This window comes from Phaethon lepturus, unplaced genomic scaffold, assembly GCF_000687285.1.
Source record: "Phaethon lepturus isolate BGI_N335 unplaced genomic scaffold, ASM68728v1 scaffold33705, whole genome shotgun sequence".
Taxonomy (NCBI): domain Eukaryota; kingdom Metazoa; phylum Chordata; class Aves; order Phaethontiformes; family Phaethontidae; genus Phaethon; species Phaethon lepturus.
Genome location: NW_010540431.1, coordinates 34,474 through 52,648, shown reverse-complemented (window position 1 = coordinate 52,648; position 18,175 = coordinate 34,474). Strand labels below are relative to the sequence as shown.

The window sequence follows — 18,175 nt, the reverse complement described above, 5'->3', positions numbered from 1 at the left end:
TTTCCCTGTGTGTGTGGCCCACAAAAGCACACAATTAAATAAGTTGAAGTGCATATCCTGGAATGTTTTTGTATTTTCTGACAAAGCCCATAAATCATGTAAATGGGGAAGAAAAAAAAAAACACCCAAACAACCCAAGCCCTACATTCTTGGATTAAGAACTATCAGATGGGGCAGCCACAGCAGATAGCTAGGTGTCAGATTTCCAAGAAGAGTCAATGTTCACGCTGCATCTGAAGCACGTACAGCACACTACAGACAGAACAATCCACCGTACTCCCTAGAGTTGACACATCATATTACATTTAACTTGAAATTTCTTAGAGGTGCAAGCACTGAAGAAAAGGTAACTGGGCACGCCCTTGCACCCAGTTAATTAACAGAGGTATGCAAGTTAAACAAGACTCCTTCAACCAGACAGCCAACTCAATATTTATGTTCACAAAAGCCTCCGGCCTTTACAGACGTCATGTTCACACATGGAAGGGAGCCAGAGCATCTCCAGAGCCCCGAGGGACCACCGGTGGGGAGCTAGGCTAACCAGCAGTCGCAGCCCAGCTGCTACCCAATTCAAGTGAACTCGTGCTGCAGTCGCTGGTTTAGAGAGGTTTTAAGTTCATTAAGGCTCAGTATAGCCTGCAGACTCACTAATCGATGGTTATAAGACTTATAAGAGCATGCAAGAAAGCAAAATTAGCTTGCGCCCAGGTCAGCAGAGAATGTGGGTTAGTTCAGCTGCCTTAGCAGGGAAAGTCATGTAAAAATATGCCTAGGAACAGCTTCTGGCTCTCTCAGAAAGCCGAAGTGCAAACAGGTCTGTATCGGAGCTGTAAAAGAAGGGTTACCCGTGGTACCGCTCTCCAGGCCGGATCCGTACGCCGTGACGAGCGCGGGATTGCCCGCCTGCCCAGGCTCGCCAACACGCACTTTGAAAGGGCTGCCCACGACATGGCTTCCGTTGAACTTCACGTCAATTGAGTGGATGCCATTTTCATGGGGGATGAACCGAACAGCATACTTATCTGCAAGAGAGAAGTGGCTTTTCTGTTATATCAGAGATAACAATAAAACAGCAATTAAACCCAATGCAGGCCTGGTTAGCAACCCAAGCAAGGCTTCGACATATTTTGGTCCCAGCCTGAGCACACTCAGCTACACAAGCTGCTAAGCTCACATTTAAGCAGCAAAACACTGTATTTATTGCAGGAGTCATCACAGGTTGCATTTTCACCTTGCCTACTAGACCTGATCTCAGCTGTCATCTAGTCTGCAGGGTGAGTTTTAGGGTTATTTGCCTCACATGTGCACTAAACATGACAGCTTAATCACAGCCCAACCTGTCAGCAGTTGAGGGAGCAGCGCAGGGAGGAAAAGCAGCTGGTAAGAGCCATCCAAATCTAACCAGCAGGCTGAGCATGCTGCTCTGACACCACAGACACAGCACCTTTATTTAATAAGGTCATTTACCAATTTTCTGGTATTTAACGTTTGTGAATGTATGTTAACCCAGAGGAAGGTCTGATCTTCCCCAGCCGGACAGCTGCTGTCCGTCCGCAGTAGAGACCATAACTCATTCAGACTTCAAGTGAAAAATAAAAGCTCGTTGCTGAAACAGGTGTGGAGCTTTCTGTAGCATTTGTTTATATTCAGCTGCCTCGACATTTCATATAAAGGAGTGAGTGCGAGTTAAAAATAAACTATTAGTCAAAGATGGAAGCATAGCTTTGAAAAATAAACTTCTTCCCTGGCTAAATTCAACAACCACATCATATTTCCCTTATGACTAATATCACTGTACCTTCATTGGCAAGCCAAGACTTAAATATCTGTATCTTACACAAGTTAGGGGTCAGTCATTTAATGAGATATCTAGGAAAAGCATGGCCATAACCCTGACCAAACAGCTAGTGACACAAAGTCGTCATTCTCCAAGCAAGGTGCTTGTCCCTTGGGTACGCTGTTTGCAAACCAAAGGGACTAAACCCCCTTTGCTATGGGGCAGCGAGTACGTTTTGGAGGTCCCCCAGTTTGTTTTGACCAACGCAAAGCCGTGCTCACCTGGCTCCAGCTCAGACACGTGGCACTCTTCTACAGCTCCGGAGGGGCTGTGGACTTTAGCATCGATCTTGCCCTTTGCCCCGTTCAGCCTTATAGCAAAGGATGCTGGCTGATTAACTTTTAATCCAGACTCCTGAGAACGCAACAGTCAGATTATCAAATTTAAACTTCTCTTTTCAGACAGCGCAAGATTTGTGGCAGGGAAATAACCACTTCAGCACAATTCTTTTTTTAGATTTCAACAAAAGGCATGAAGTTGTGACTTGCATTAATTCTCAAATCACCTCTCTCCCTCTTAGGAGGGGCTGATTTAGGAGTCACCCACGTTGGATAGGCTGATTTTTCCCATGGTAACAGACCGTTTTTGGAAGCCAGACGACTCTGCCAAATCAGGCAGAGGCAGGTTTACGAGACTAGTCACCCGTTATCACTGAGGTCAGGCCCTTGCATTCAGGCACTTGATTTAAAGGATGTTTAAGCTATAGCTCCATTTTCAGCCCATTCATTCATTCCAGATTCATTCAGGGGAAAAGCCTCAGATAATCCAGTTGTCTGAAAGAGTAATATGCATGTTTATATTTGCCACAAGAGGCTGCATTTAGAACACCACCACAAGACGTCTTAACATGAGAAAGTAATTTAAAACACAAAACCAGATGTTGCTACGCTGTCAGGCCATCGGTGGAAGGCGAGGCAGCTCAGCATCCGTGCCGCAACGGTCCTCAACCAGAGCAGCCCATGCAGCTATCCAGCAGTAATATTTTATGCTGAACATACTTTACCTGATTTTGTTTTCAACTAAATCCTGAAGAGGGAAATAAATGCAACTGAGTAGAACTGAGGTACAATGTACAAAGCAAGTCCCCGATGCAGGTTTAGCAGAGGCTGATGCTGCTCACTGTGCTCCATTACTGAATACTCAGCTTTATCTGCCTCTCCAGGACTTAATTGAAGTGAGTATTCCTGTCAAAGAGTCTTTAAATGAAACACAAGAGAAACATCAATACCACAGCGACTAATTAACGCCCTTGTAACTCCTGGTTAGAAGAGATATTATCCGATCAGGCTGTCATGATTCATTATGCAGCCAAGGTGGAGGAGTCCTGTAGCCCAGGCAAACTCCTGGGGACCACAGCTGGGACATATCAAAAAAAAAAAGCCTTAGCTGAAGTACTAATTGCCTATCATCACTCTATGAGGACTGAGGTACAGTATATTTAGACACAGATTCTCAGTCTCACATCCCAGTTTCTGGCTTTGGAGATTTAAGTCAGGCCTTTAATGTTAGCTGTATTTTAATGCACGTAACCACAAACACATACAAAAATTATATGGTGAGGTTAACAGATGAGCCCAGACCAACTACAAAGCCGTTCACTCAGATTCGCTACTATTCATGAATCATCTGAGCTGTGACTGTGTGGTTTCGTGACGTCAGCAAGAGCAAATCTGCGCTCTGACCTCATGGCAGGGCCCCCTCTATCTGCCCACACGAGTGCTCCAGCAAGGCTGCAGCAACATCCCAACAATGCAGCCCTACGCTGCCTCACCTGTGGAAACCCAGCTCTTCACTCCACGTGCCAACCAAGTCACTCGGTACCAGCATAATCACTGGTGGTTCATGTTCATGTTTCAGTTCTCCTTGGTCTTCCCCCATGTAGTGGGGTGAAAAGCAAGTTTTAGGTCCTCCAATGCTATTTTCTAGAGACTTTTATTCTTAATTCCCAAGTGTTACCACCTGTAATACACTCAGCTGAGACTTCTGCCTTCAAATTCTGGCTAGCCAGAGCTGGGCCAGCTCTACTGGCCCAAGTTACAGAGAGGCCAGCTGCCAAAAACCTCTCTCTGGCTGCAAGCTGAGCTTGAAAACAAGCACCAACCAAGGCAAGGCTATTACTAAGAAGAAAGAAGAACCATTTTTGTCTCGGAGAACAAGGACGAAATCAGTCTGTGTGGCAAGTTGTGGAGATGTTTCCTTATGTCTCACCTGAAGGCTAGTGACAGTGAGCCTGCGAGCATCATCGGAGGGGGCGATGACAGGAACCAGGTAGGGGCTTTCAGGAATGTGCTCATCATTGAACTTTATGGACACCTCATAGTTGCCTGCAGGGAGAAAAGAAGCAGTAAGCGTCCATTTCTTTGATGGCAGCATTCAGTGTTATTTCAGTATGATTTAGTCTTGGTACGTACCTGGCTCTTGAACTATGTATGATACACCACAAGATCCATCTTTATGGTCCTCGAAGGCGATTTCTGCTTTACTTGGGCCTTCTACAGCAATAGACAGTCCTCCAGCTCCAGCTTCCCGTGTCCATATACTGAATTCGGCTGTTGAAGCACATGGGAGCATACAAGAGTAAGTTTGCTGCTGCTGGGTTGCAGCTTCTTCCTTAACAGACCATGCAGCATCCCATAATTAGGTCTGTGAAGAACAGGACCTCATCCCATCATCCTGGATGGTAACACTTAGTAGTTTCTCCAAGAGGCTCCTATTAGCCTTGAATAACAGCCTGTCAGCCCTGTATAACACACCTTACAACATCAAGCTCATCCTGAGAGAGGACAAACATTTCCAAAACATGTACTTCCAGACTTCTCCATCTGCATGACGCAGCAGTATTATTTCTCCCTGTTTCTCCACTGACCACCCCTGGCTTGGGCGACCCCAAGATGTTACACCAAGGTGCGCTCAAGCTCTCCAAGGAGAGGCCAAAAGAAACCAAAGCACTGTGCTGCAGACCTGCACACAGCAGGCACTGGAGCCTAGCAAGAGCAGAGGACTCACCCGGGACACCCGTCTCTCCACGCTCCAGCCCTGGTCCTCCAGCTCTCACTTTATGGGCTCCTCCCTCACCCAGTGGTCCCACGGTGAACTGGAAGGGGCTGCCTGGCACCGGCTGCCCTCTGTATTTGACATCCACAGTGTGGACTCCCATTTCTTGCGGCACAAAGCGGACGCAATAGGTGTTTTTGTCAGCTTCTACAATTTCAGCATCGAAGTTTCTTCCAGAGGGACTAGTTACCTGGGCTGTCATATCACCACAATCAATTTCTAACAAGAAGAGAATAAAAAAAAAAATGCAGATTAGAAAGTGACAAAGGGTTTTGGTATTTAGTTTTTGGAAGCAGGACCTGAGCTCAAGTGATTACGCAGTACAAGTAACAGAAGAGGCACATAGGTGCCAGTTTGTTTGCTCAGCTAGATGTGTGCTGCTGAGCCACAAACCTGGCCAGTTACAGCTTACCACGTGCTATGGAGACAGATGAAGAGGCTGGATAAGTGCAGCCACCTAAGACTGGCCTACGTGATCCACATTTGCCAGACAGCAGTACAAACACTTAACAGCCAACACTATGATCTTAAAACCCTGGAGACAGGGTGAGCTGTGCAGCCTGGTGTACGCAGAATAAATTAAAGCCTCCCTGGTATTTATTTCTCCATGTGTTGACCATGGTTATGCTTATTTTTAACGATTCAAAGAGACCACACTACTAGTGTTAATACTGAAGTTCCTATTTCCACTACTTGAGGTACACCCTCGCTACACAAGCGCAAATTATGGTTATGGAGATAAGGATGGTACTTACCTGGAATTTTTAGGTTCAGATCACATATGCTTCCTACTGTTGCAACAGAGGGAGCCCGTCTTGTTCGTGTGATGCTCTCCTTAACTCTTCCTTCACCACTTATCTTCACAGTAAATGGGCTGCCTGTAAGCACCACAGCAAGTCATTTCTCCTCTGCTCATTACACACTGCATTGAGGGGAGGAGTGAGAGCTTCCTCTGACTTGTAGTGGATCACAGGGGAAATCTTAAAGCCAGCTAACAGTCAGGTCCAAGTGAAATACACCCATATAACCAGAACAGTTCTGAATGCTTGCTGTGTGTGGAGGGGACTGGTAGGACCTCCTTAAGTCCCAAAGATTCACTGTTTGAGCAGGATCATACAGCCTACCCACAGTTCCAGTGCACTGGCCAGATAGGTAAGACTTTATTTGTACTAACCAAAAAGTTGCCCAAAACTTCTGCTTACCTGGAATATGTTCATCTGCAAACTTAGTGGACACAATGTACACACCAGGTACAGTTGGAAAATAGGACACTTTGCAAGTTCCATCTTCTAGGTCTTCAGTTTGGATATCTACCTTGCTGGGTCCTTCAACTGCCAGTGAGATCCCACCATAACCTACAATACAGCTAAGTTAGCCTCAGATTTCCACAGTGCTATTATAAATTTGACATAAAATAGTCCAAATCCATAGCAGTAGCTAGTCAGTGAGTTTGTATCATCACGGGCTCATGGGAGCTGCATGATGCCTTAATGACATTTTTTTGTTGTCCTGATCAGTCAAATATGCAAGGCACAGCATGTATTCAGCTCCTAAAATGTTCTGACCATATCCCTTTTATTTCATTAATGTTGAAAAGTTAGCTTCAAAGACCATGGCCAAGGCTCCACAGTGAAACCAACAGGGAAATATTTTCCTCATTTCTTTCTTGCTCTACACAACGATACTAGAGCCAGCATCACCAAATGGAAGAAAAGCTTCAGCAATGCCTCAGTGACAGTCCCAGTTGGCTGTAACAGAAAACATCAGCCAAGACAAGGCAAAGCATTTTAGAAGTTAATAGCACTGTCTGTAGTTAATGACTGACAATAATGACCATGCAGCTTAATACGCTATTTGCATCTGCTGCTTTGTGGTTTGTGACCTGGTGGTCGCACGCTGAGGGAGACAATGCTCTCATTTAGAGAGGATACACACATTCCAGCATCTCACAGTCCATCTGCGATGGAACTAACCTGCGTCTCTTGTGTCTACAATGAAGTCACACATTTCAAAGGTTCGTCCCTCTACCAAGCCACGTCCAAAAACTCTTGCTCGTCTGGCATCTCCTATCTCAGACTGGACCACCATGATTGTTACAGGGCTGTTTGGTACATGGCTCCCATTTTTCTTGATGCTAACCAGATGTTCTCCTACTTCCCGTGGAATGAATGAGATTCCTACAGAGCAGAGAAACATGACAAACTTACTCACTTTTTATGCATGTTATACTTAATTTAAATGTGTTAATCACACCAAGAAATGAAATACTGAAAGAGCACTCTTCACACATGTTGAAGTATTGCTCTCAAATGGGCCACAAAGCCATTCACATATGCTGACAAAAAGCACTTCGGTCACAACCTAGCACGTCACATGCAAGCTAACTCAAGAGTTCGTACTCTTCTGTCTTTGGCCAGCTGTACAAAACAGTATCAACCACCTGGTTTGACAATATCCTTCTGGGGAGGAGCAGAGAAGGCAGTCATTTTACACAGCAAAGCAAACCGGAGTAGGGGCTCCTATATTACTCTCTCGGATCAAGACTGTCAAGGCTTACCAATGTGGTTATTGGGTAGCCTCTTCAGAAGACAAGGCTCATCATGACCTGATGGGGCTTTAATGGTGGCTGTTAGGAGACTGAGATCAGTCTCATTGATGTCCAACAAAAAGTCAGCAGCAGAGCCAAGCTTAACCTGGGACCGTCTTCTGTTATCATCTGAATATATAGAGAGAAATTAGTCAGAAAAATACTACAAGGTCAAGTGCAGAACAAGTCGAAGGACTTCATGTTCCTGCCACAAACCAGGTCCCCCATGCTGTGAGAGGTTAATTTTCATTACGAAGTGCTTCCAGACGCCTAAATTTTATACCTGTGATCTTGGCTGTGAACGGACTGCCTGGGATGTGCTTGTCATTGTATTTGACCAGGATGCTGTAGTTCCCAGGTAGAGTAGGCAGGTATGTCACTGTGCACGTCCCATCTTTGTTATCAATACAGCTGATCTCTGCTTTTGAAGGTCCTTCAATAGCCAAGTCCAGCCCACCTAGGAAACAAAAACAGCACTTCTGTGAATCTTCATGTCCAAAGACTTGGTCCAAAGAGGAAGATCAAGTACTTGGTACTGAAAATGCAGCTTAGACACATGTTTTCAAAGGACAGCAGCAAAAAGAGCTCAAGCCAATCCACTAAGACCATGACTCTATTCAGTCTGTTAGATTTACCTAGCAGTGATTCCACACACAGTCATCACCCACTACATCTAAGCTGTGTTCAATTCATTTTTAATTAAATGAATCATTTGCACCCTGTACCACAAGGTACATCCACTGCTCTCATGAAGAAGTAATAAGACAGTGTTTACTGCAAGTTACAACTTGATGAAATCCATTTCACCTGACATTTGCACAAGTCACCTGTATCGCACCAGAGATTCACAGTGGGACAGATGAATGCAAAATTAATACTGATGCACATTACACTTCCAAGAAGTGCCTAGCTTAGGGTAGGACAGGTTTAAAGAACAGACTTACCCTCTCCTGCATCTTCTGTGACAATGGTGAAAGTTGCTGGTTTATTGGCAACTCCATAAATGAGGCCAGGCCCATAAGCAGACACACTGCCGCTGTTTGGATAATTCACATAGAACTGCAGAGGGCTTTCTAAAGGAGAAAAAAAACCCAACCAAACAAAAAAAAACCACAGAAGAAGCATTTTTAAGGATAAGTGGCCAGGACTACAAGAACAAAACAGACATCAAGCTGCTCTGAACCAAAGGGATCTTATGCTTAATGATGCTCATGATCCTCAATGCCATTCTCACTACTTGATACTTGAAGAAACTTTAAGTGACTGTAATGCACTTAAAAAACAAAGTAAGCCTCCCCTTTCATCTTCAAAAGATACTTCTCCACAACTTGTTCCACATTCAGTCATGACAGAGGAAGTATTACTCAAATTACCAGAGATCATCTTCAATGAAGTTGTAAAGGGTCTTATTCACTACAAGTTTATTTTTAGCACATTAAATTAGAACATGACTCAGAAGCAAGCTTTTTGTTCAGGCACAGATCCTGAATTTTGGTAGCTCAGAATTAGGAACTAGCACTAGCACATTGTCTGACTCAATGAACCTGAACTAGCAAGTTTGAAGGGCATCCAAAAAAACTTATTTGCCAGCCTCAGATTAGCTAAGCTGGTGCACAAGAACAAAAAGTACAGTCACCAACAACCAATAATGGTTTCAAAAAAAGGCATAGGTAACTCTTAAATCCAAAACTAGATTTGCAGCTGAGCCAGTAGCAAGTTTGATTCATGACAGCCTTGAAGGCAACATTACAGCACATCATCCTTCTGTCCAGGCGCAGGTTAATGGTCTTACTGAACCGATACATAGAATCTCTGGGTTGGAAAGGACCTTTAAAGGTCGTCTAGTCCAACCCCCCCTGCAGCGAGCATCCAACAGTCTGGCGCTTATGGAAGTGCTATATCCGTATGAAATGCTGAAGATACTGAAGTAGCATCATGCATCACATGACTGAGCTCCCTGCTTCAGCCAAAGTTACCCTGTGCTCCTGTACACCAACAGAACCAGCAGCCCAGTTCAGGCAGTGCTGAAGGTGTTTTGTCTCATGCCTACACATCCTTCTACAGACCTGCCCCTTTTCGCCCCAGCCCCACGCAGCCAGCGTGCCTGGAGAACCGCGGGGCAGCCCCAGCCTCCAGGCGAGGCACAGCTTCAGCTGGGGAGCTGGTGAAGTAAGGACAAAAGAGAAGAGAAAGGCAATGAAAGGCAGTGGTTTCTGTTTGTTAAGAAGCAGCCAGGAAGAAAGAAAGATTACAGCATAGTCTGCATGTGTGTTTTATTTTATTGCAATGAAATGGAAAGAGTAACTATAGTGTTTTAGCCACTCAGTCCTCCCCACAGATTTGAGATTTTATGCTAGTGCAGTTTTAAGGATAAACATACACTGTAACCACTAGTTTTGCTCAGCACTACAGCAGTAAATTTCAACCTGAAAAAAATGGTAGTTAGAAAATTGTATGTTTCGTCTTCATAATAAAACGCCACAAAAGCTAGTTTCCAAAACTAAAATCCATTTTAAGCCTGGCTAGTACTATTAAACCACAATGGAAGCTCACATGTGCTGGCACTTACTCCTTTGCTTTAGTTGCTCTCTGCACTGCTTGCAGATGAACTGCTGCTGAACGGTAGGATGTCCCGGGCAGCTCTCACTGCAGCGTATACAGCTAAGCTATAGACACCTCAGCAGGGAGCAGATGCATCAGCAGGACACTGCACTCGGATTTGTGTCGCCAGCTTTGTCACTCACCTGGGATGTGCTTTCCCATGTATTTTATGTGCATTTCATGCAGCCCGACCTCAGTAGGAGCGTATCTCACTGTTACTGTGCCGTCTTTGTTATCCACAATATCTGGTGTATCTGTCTTCCCAGAGGGCATGTGTACTTCACCTACAAAAAGCCACCGTGGGAGTTACAGAAGGAGAAGCTGCCTGCTTCCCCTCTCCCACCCACAAAGAATTGTCTAGCCATTTTAAACTAGCATTTTAAATTGTTAAATTCCTTACCCACAGGCACAAATACGAGACTAATGGGAACACTAACCAGACATGTATTCTACTTAAGCTACATGAATACAACGCAGTGGTAGACATCTGGCAAGCAGTCCTGTGACCTCACAAACTCTACAGGCAGGGCTGTTTGCTGCAGCCACTGAAATTTCCAGGACAAGCCTCAGGAAAGGCACTGATCTACCTCGCTGCAAAGCGCTCCCTCTCCTGCAGCTCTTTTGAAAAGGAAGGATTGACTGTCCCTTCAGCAGGGACAGACCAGGGCTTGGGGTGGGACTGCTGAGTTAGAGGGCAGGAGGGGACACAGCCTGTGTGTGCAGGAGCTTAGTGCAACTGGGGTGTCACTGGGGTGATGCTCTCAGCTGCCAGACCTGTGGAAGAGGGATCGCCTGCTTTGGAGACGGCATGTGACAGGAATGCAGGATTAGACTGTTTTGCAGCATCTGCACAAAATCAGTAACAGAGCTTATCAAGGACACATGTAGCTGCTCCAGAGCAGGGGAAAAGCAGCAACAGGTCCTACAGTGCAGTAGCTCACAGCCGAGCAACTGAGGGCCACAGAAGCACAAAGAATCCCCTCATTTAACTCAAACCATCGGCGGGGTGTATCCTACTCACCCTCAGCGGGTGCCACTGGATGTGAAATTAAACAACCAAGTTGCTGGCAGGATACACAATCCTCCCACACACACTGTGGTCTAGACCACCCAGACTGTTAGCTGCAATGGATAAACATGCTAACAAAAAGCAAAACCTCCCCAAGGGGCTCCAGGTACCTGTTATTTCTCCTTTCCTTACAGCAAAAGGGATAACCATATCAAAGGGCCTGAATCCCATGCCATTCATGTCTCCAACTGGGACATACGCTTCTTCTGTGACCTAAAGGAAGCAAAAGGATGGGTCACTTCAAAAAGGACAGTAGACCCAGACGAGCGATGAGCAACTCTACTGCGAGCACAAGCAGAAGAGAGCGTGCAGTGATTATCACAGCCAGCCACAGGACTGGGCTCAAACCAGAGCAGTGTCCGGCCAAGCTCTCCTTCATAACACCACCACACTGCAGAGCAGAGCTAATCAAACACGGTGCGAATGGAAGACATGCTGGAAAAAAGTTAGAGATAAAAATGGAACACAAAGGGATGGAAGACAATGTAGCGCACGCAAGACCCAAAGTGGCTCCATCTGAAAGGATTTAGTTGCTTAAGGCCTGGAAGAGAAAGTGATTTTTGAATGGGACAGAGTGATTGCAACACAAAATGGACAAAAGAAACAAGTTTCACAATGTGACTCTGGACTCAAGACACTGTGCTGTTTTACTGAGAAAAGAAAGCAATGCACTCAGGTTTCTTTTGCCAACAGTTGACATTGCAGGAGTAGAAGCTGTAGGTGTAATAATCCTCTTCGTGTTTAAATGAGAGTCTATTTGGAGACTCTCTGCAAGCAACAAAGAAAAAATAAGGTCTGGATCCCAAGAACAATTGATCAAACAGAAAGAATGAACACAATGACCAGAGCAATTCAAGCAGTCCCAAGAAGCAGGCTGTCATCTGAAATGGAACACAGATGGGGGAAAAACAGCTGAAAAATGTAAAAATTGTGTACCCAAGGGCGGAATCCGGGGGGGGAGGCACCCACTGGCTCCTGCGACCGCACGGCAGCATCATCTGCATCTACAGCCTGGGCAGGGGTAAAGGCAGGTTAGGTGTTATTCTGGCACAGAGGCATTCCCACCTTTCACAGTACAGAATGCACAGCTCCTTCCAGATCCTCAACAGCTTCCTCCCCCTGCGCAGCCCTCCCAGTCCTCTCGCCATCACAAGGACCTGGATCTAGCTGGGGGACCTGGAAAACTGCTGATACCCGTAGGCACTGGGCACTGGGGGAAGCCATCAGTGGCACAGCAAAGGGACAAAGCCGGTACATGCTGTTGTTGGGAGCTCAGGAGGGAAGCTGGAAAGCAATGCCTGAACACTGGTGCAAGTGAATTTCAGAGTTGCCTTTTTATGGGACTGGTGCAGGGAGGGATGCGAAAGGTTTAAACCTAAGATGCAAGTCCCCAGGTGCTGCGCAGCATGGTGTGCGAGCTGGGAAGCAGGAAAGCCTGCTGCCGTGGGAAGGCTGCTCCCAGCTCATACACTCGGGTGAATGACCCAGCCCACGTCCAGTCATAGCTGCAAAGCTATTCTTCTGATTCATAGCTGGGATAGCGTTGTTGAGATACCAAATGTGTTTTCCCCCGGCGCAGCCTCCCTTCCCACCAGGCATGCCAAGAGGATGACTTGCAAATTCCCATCTCCCCCACTTAACCCAACAAGAGTGGCTGGGGCTGACACCCATGCACGCAGCTCCACTGGGCTCAGCCACCCCAGCTCCTCCTGCCCATTTACACCACTGAGAACCACCCTAACAAAATAACCTGCTGGAAACGTATGCATGGAAAGACTCCACTAAGAAAACCAATGCAAAACACAGATACTGCTGTTTCACTGTTCTCTGTCCCCAGCTGAGACACCCAAGTCAAACACGTACTGCATCAGTCAGCTAGGAAGTGGGAATTTTGGCTGGCTGGGAGCAAGCTCCCTGATCTCGAGAGGCATTTCCTGCAGTGAGTTTTGAGCAGTGACCAAGGAGTTGTTTTTCTCATGGAAATCTTCGGAGACACCGGTAGCGATCTGCCAGCACAGCAGGTAGGAAGTGCCAGTGTGCCTGGCCCCGAGGACTCACCCGCGGGCTCCAGCCAGGCTCAGCACAAGTACGGCCATGTGGTTTCACAGACCGAGATGCGCCGGAGGCCGCCTCAGCTGAGATTACAAGGCCAAGACTTGTTTTGCCAACACCAAGAACTGTTCTTCACGTGAAAGGCTTCTGTGAGCCCCAAGAGGCACCCAGTCTACTCCTTAGGGAGGCTGGTGTTTTGCTTGCTTTTTAAACCAAAATATGCTGAAATACTGCATGTTGGAAGGAACATAATTAGAAGGAGAGGGATTTGGCTACAACAGTTTAACTAGCACTTGCAAATCATTTTTAAGTGTGAGCTAACAGCCTGCTTCCCTGGGATCTGTCAGCAGACCGTTCCTTATTTTAGGGTCAACGTTATAAAGAGTGAGAGATGGACAAGTCAGAGCACCATATCTGACAACAGCTGAAGTAATTAGTTGTAGAAGCTGATTACAACCACACTTACACATCATTTAAAAAAAGAGCTATACAGTCAGGAAATGAAAGATTAATTTGTTGAGAGGAGCCAAAGTCTTCATCCTCTGATGGCTTCTATCCCTCTTCACTTAACTGTATTGCCTGCTCAAAATAAGCTCTGCAAGTAACAAGGATTCATTAGCTCCTGCTAGTCTAATAAATGCGTAAAAAAAACATTTACACACAGTTATAACCTATCACTAAATAAAACGTGGAAGCAGGAATCTGAGTGGGAGGTATTTTTGCAGCAGAGCTGGCTTACCATGACGGTGAAAGGACTGTTGGGAATGTCCACTCCACCAAAGCGGACATAAATCACATAGGTTCCTGGTTTGGCAGCAGTGTAGAAGATATCGTAAGTCCCGTCCTCATTTTCAACAACATCTGCTTCAGCTTCTGTCCCATCTGGCGTCAGGACGGTGCACGTCACTTTTCCCTTCCCTGCTGATTTGGCATCTACCACAAAACCAACCTCCTCACCAGTCTTCACAGTGGATGCAATTCCAGGACCTACAAGGCAATTTTCATTACAAAACACGTTCAGATGACAGTTTTCCCAGGCAGGCCACCCACGAGGCACCTGGGAAGCATGGCACCAAAACGCTGGTCCCGGCGACCCAGATGTACAACGGACATTCACAGTATTGGTCAGCACAGCAGCGTACAAGAGCTGGCCACCAGCTTTCCTTCTGCTCTGCAATGAGAGAGGCTGGATGAGAGCAGAGGGGAAAAAAGCTAAGTTTGAACAAAGCAATACCTTAACCCATGCTCTTATCATTATGCAGAGCCAAAGGCACTATTTTCTGCCCCGGCCAGCAACTCTGCTCTCACTGCTTTAATATAAACCTCCCTGAGTAAGCAGCTATAAAAGGGCACAGTAGCAGCCATGGCCACGTTTCCTCTTACATTACCCACAAATGATTTTCCACTGTTCTGCCACAGATCCCAAAAAAATAAAATCATGAAACAATGCCCAAATTGTAGCAATCAGAACCAGCCTGAAGAATGCTGTGTTTAAATCATAACTATTAAGTCTTATTTGCAGTACATATTTAGTACGCCTGCTTTTGACCACCACTTGTTACCAGGTAAATGGCTCATTTCCAAGTGGCAACGAACCTGCCTTTTTAATATCTTGACGGTATTCCAGCATCTACTCCTACAGCGATTGTATTTCAGCTTTGCAGCAGAGAGTCAGAGGCACTTCTTGGAAAGGGGAAATTTAAGCTGGCATCTGACAGTAATCTCCATCATAGTTATTTTAAATAGTTAGCAACTTGAGTTACTTGGAAGAGTGTCAGGTTCAGTCATTAAGGCCTCATTTAAACAAATTCTGAAGCAAAGGGGATACCTGCCACTCTGTGTTTGCCATTGTGATAGGAATACGTTTCTGTTGAAGCAGCCTTGAAAGCAGCCAGCTGCCGGATGGGCACCAGGTACCGCTCTAACTGCGCAGGCCAGCACAATGCCCAGACACTCTCACGGGTCTACAACCACAGATTAAGTTTCCCTGTTCAGTTTGGTCTTGACTAATTTATTTATTTTAAAATCAGGGGGTTTAACATGCAGTAGCATTCTTGTGACTAGCTCCTGTCACTCCTGCTCCCTGCCACAGCCTCTGGCCAGCTGGGAGGTAGCAGCAATGCCATGGTGGCCAGCCCAAAGCTGCGTGACGACCACCCATCCTGGGAACAGGTATGGGTCGAAGCTTTAAGTGTGCTCCTGCAGCAACAAATGTGGAGTCCCTCCCCTACACCAAGGCACTGATTTTTGAGGCAATGATTTCTGAGTTGCAGTAATGTCTTATCTTTAGGTTCTCACCTTCCACCTGCACCTTCCAAAAGTCTGTTCAGACCCTGGCTAACCTTGACCAGACAGAAAAGCAGCAGAAACCTCCACTAATAACACCTGGCCTGAACAGGCTTTGCTAATGCAGAAGCACACAGCCAGCTATTTACATCCTCAGAATTAATTCTGTTCTTGCAACACTCGCCGTGCAAGGAGCATGAGGCAGTGAACGTATGCAGCTCTTATTTTTAAATCAACCTCACTGCAGTTCTCACCAGGATTTATCTAGGCCAAAATAAGCATCAGACTTCAGTTGCATCTGGCTGTTTATAACAACCCAAGCAGTTCGAAAGATTCTGCTAGAGGCTGCAAGAGATTCCTGCTCACTCACAGGGTAGGTGCTTCTTTATCTTTAGGAAAACCCCTCCTGTAAGATCAGCCAGATGACACAAGTCTCTAGTGTCTTCTACACCCATTACATCACCTATATGATGCTCAGAAGGCAGTTTTACACCAAGTACAAACAGCAACAGAGAGGAGTCAACACTAACCTGTGGCCAAACACTTGCTGGCATCCCCAGCTGGAGATGCCCGGATCCGGTATGGAGAGGATGGGATATCATCTCCACCGTACTTCACACCAATCGTATAGCGGCCTGTTTTGTCGGGGACATAGGTGACTGTGTAAGTGCCATCCTTGTTGTCATGAACGTCCACTCTCTTGGGTTTGCCCTCTTGGTCCTGAGGAACACAAAACAGAAGATTTAGGCACTATGAAGTTAGCTATGAATTCCTTTAGCAAGGCACTAAATCTGTTCACAACCATATTTAGATAGTCTCAAACAGATACAGAACTGCACCTTTTTGAGGGTTAAATATATTTCACTCAAGGACTAGTACCAGGAATAGACTATTAGGAGCAAAAAGGTATCAGACCACTATAAAACTATCAGTGCTATCACTAATTTTCCTTGGTTTGATACAAGAAAGTTTATAAGACGCAGCAAGCCATTTTAACAAACTTTATATTAATTGTAAAAAGTTTTAGGCTTCATTGTCGTATCACTGCTGGAAAGGAAGAACACTTCCCAGGCCCCTGAGGCACAGATCAGGAGCCAGACTGTGCAGCTCTGTCCTGACAATGCAGTGGGTAGCTTCGGCCAGCTGCTCCCTGAAAGGTTTGAGGTCAGGGAGGCATTACTGGAGTCAGCCATCAGTCCTCCTGGATGAGGTATCCAGCTCCAGGCCACCAAAAGGTTTACAGTTAAAAGCAGGTCTATGTAGTGCCTTCAACTACCATTTCTACACCGAATACAAAAATCAAGAGATGCATAAACAATACAGATCTGAGCTTCAGCATCAAGCTTTCCTTTCTACAAGTAAGATTAGCACTGTGCACAGTGTTTCTGACAGAGCTACTCCCAGTCTCAGCTTTCAGTGCAACTCCTCAGCTGCAAAGCGTGAAGCGTTTTAGTAAGTCTTCCAGGCCTGCTTACAGGGAACTGCATGTTGACCCCATCCTGTATTTTATGACTTAACACTGCCTGGGGTCCAGTATAAGCTGCAGAGGACTTGAGATTTTAGGTGCAGCGTGAAAGAGCTCACTATTTGCAGGAAGGCTCGTGAAACGTTTGACATTCAACAGCTCAGAACAAGGAGCAAACATGCTGTGACGAGGATCACCTATGCACTCCCATCATGCAGGACTTGTGGAACTTGATCTTCAAAGCCACAGCCAGGCTGGGAGCTCTGATAAGCATTTTGGATCCTTTAAGAGCACACTTACATGCCAGAATAAAGGCAACAGCTTTGCTGCACCTGAGCAGACAGCAGGACAGCACAGGAGCAAGAATGCAGAAGGGCAAGTACAACCGGCCATGTCATGACCTAGACATTCCAGAGCCAAGAAGTGTGCTTTCTGGCCCACTAACCAGAGACCTTTTTGCCGAGGCCACAGAGTACAGGCACCAGAAATTTCAGGAAGAGCAATAACAAAGTCAAATAAAAACATTCCTGTAGTATCTCCTTAAGCAGCTTATGACTTTTGGCAACCTTGAGAGACTTGTTTGTTAATTTATCATCATGTAGTACTCAGTGTGGATGTTATCTCATGGCCTTGCTGAATTACACTTCTAGAAGGCCATCTCTGCTGACTTCAAATTCCAGTGTTTTCATAACCTTACAAGAAACTATTTATCTCATTTTGGGCATTTGCAGAGTGTAAGGTTAACCAAGAGCCAAATATAGCATGGGTGATGACTTAAAGACAGAACTCTCATAAAAGCAGCCTCAAGAGTTTCACAAATACAGAGTGCAAGACTTTGCTGTACCAGAACTTAAGGTCCAGCCAGCAGCCCAGTCTCCAGGACACTGGGTATGTCAGGGTACAGCTGCAGACACTTTTGACAGGAGCCACTCGCACCCACCTAGAACAACGTGTTTCCACTCCTGCTTGGTTTCGTAGTTACTTACAGTGATTTGTACAGCCAGAAGTCCCTGCCCGGCATCCTTAGCATCCACAGCGAACTCCACAGGCAGGCTGGCTGGTATGCCATAGGAACTGAGCCCTGGTCCGCTCGCTGTCACTTTGCTGGCATCATACGTAGGAAGCACCTTCACCTTGAAGGGACTTAAAGGGAAACTTGTTATCACCCCCTCCTCCTAAGTCAATGGCTGACAGTTACTGCAGGTACATGCTGAGGGGTGTACA

The 18,175-nt window shown here is 46.0% G+C and overlaps 1 protein-coding gene across 1 annotated transcript in view; it reads right to left on the bottom strand.

Moving 5' to 3' along the window:
- Positions 1-18,175, bottom strand: part of LOC104621054 (filamin-B) — a 48,429-nt gene that overhangs the window by 4,755 nt on the left and 25,499 nt on the right. The window contains exons 27-43 of the mRNA XM_010287440.1: positions 17,938-18,094; positions 16,017-16,206; positions 13,940-14,187; positions 12,085-12,159; positions 11,259-11,361; positions 10,223-10,363; positions 8,423-8,551; positions 7,762-7,935; positions 7,449-7,607; positions 6,865-7,068; positions 6,094-6,246; positions 5,647-5,769; positions 4,844-5,110; positions 4,249-4,386; positions 4,046-4,161; positions 2,059-2,191; positions 846-1,022 (exon numbers count right to left, since the gene is read on the bottom strand). Coding sequence (XP_010285742.1) covers positions 846-1,022; positions 2,059-2,191; positions 4,046-4,161; positions 4,249-4,386; positions 4,844-5,110; positions 5,647-5,769; positions 6,094-6,246; positions 6,865-7,068; positions 7,449-7,607; positions 7,762-7,935; positions 8,423-8,551; positions 10,223-10,363; positions 11,259-11,361; positions 12,085-12,159; positions 13,940-14,187; positions 16,017-16,206; positions 17,938-18,094 — 2,687 coding nt within the window. The remainder of the gene's footprint in view (positions 1-845; positions 1,023-2,058; positions 2,192-4,045; positions 4,162-4,248; positions 4,387-4,843; positions 5,111-5,646; positions 5,770-6,093; positions 6,247-6,864; positions 7,069-7,448; positions 7,608-7,761; positions 7,936-8,422; positions 8,552-10,222; positions 10,364-11,258; positions 11,362-12,084; positions 12,160-13,939; positions 14,188-16,016; positions 16,207-17,937; positions 18,095-18,175) is intronic.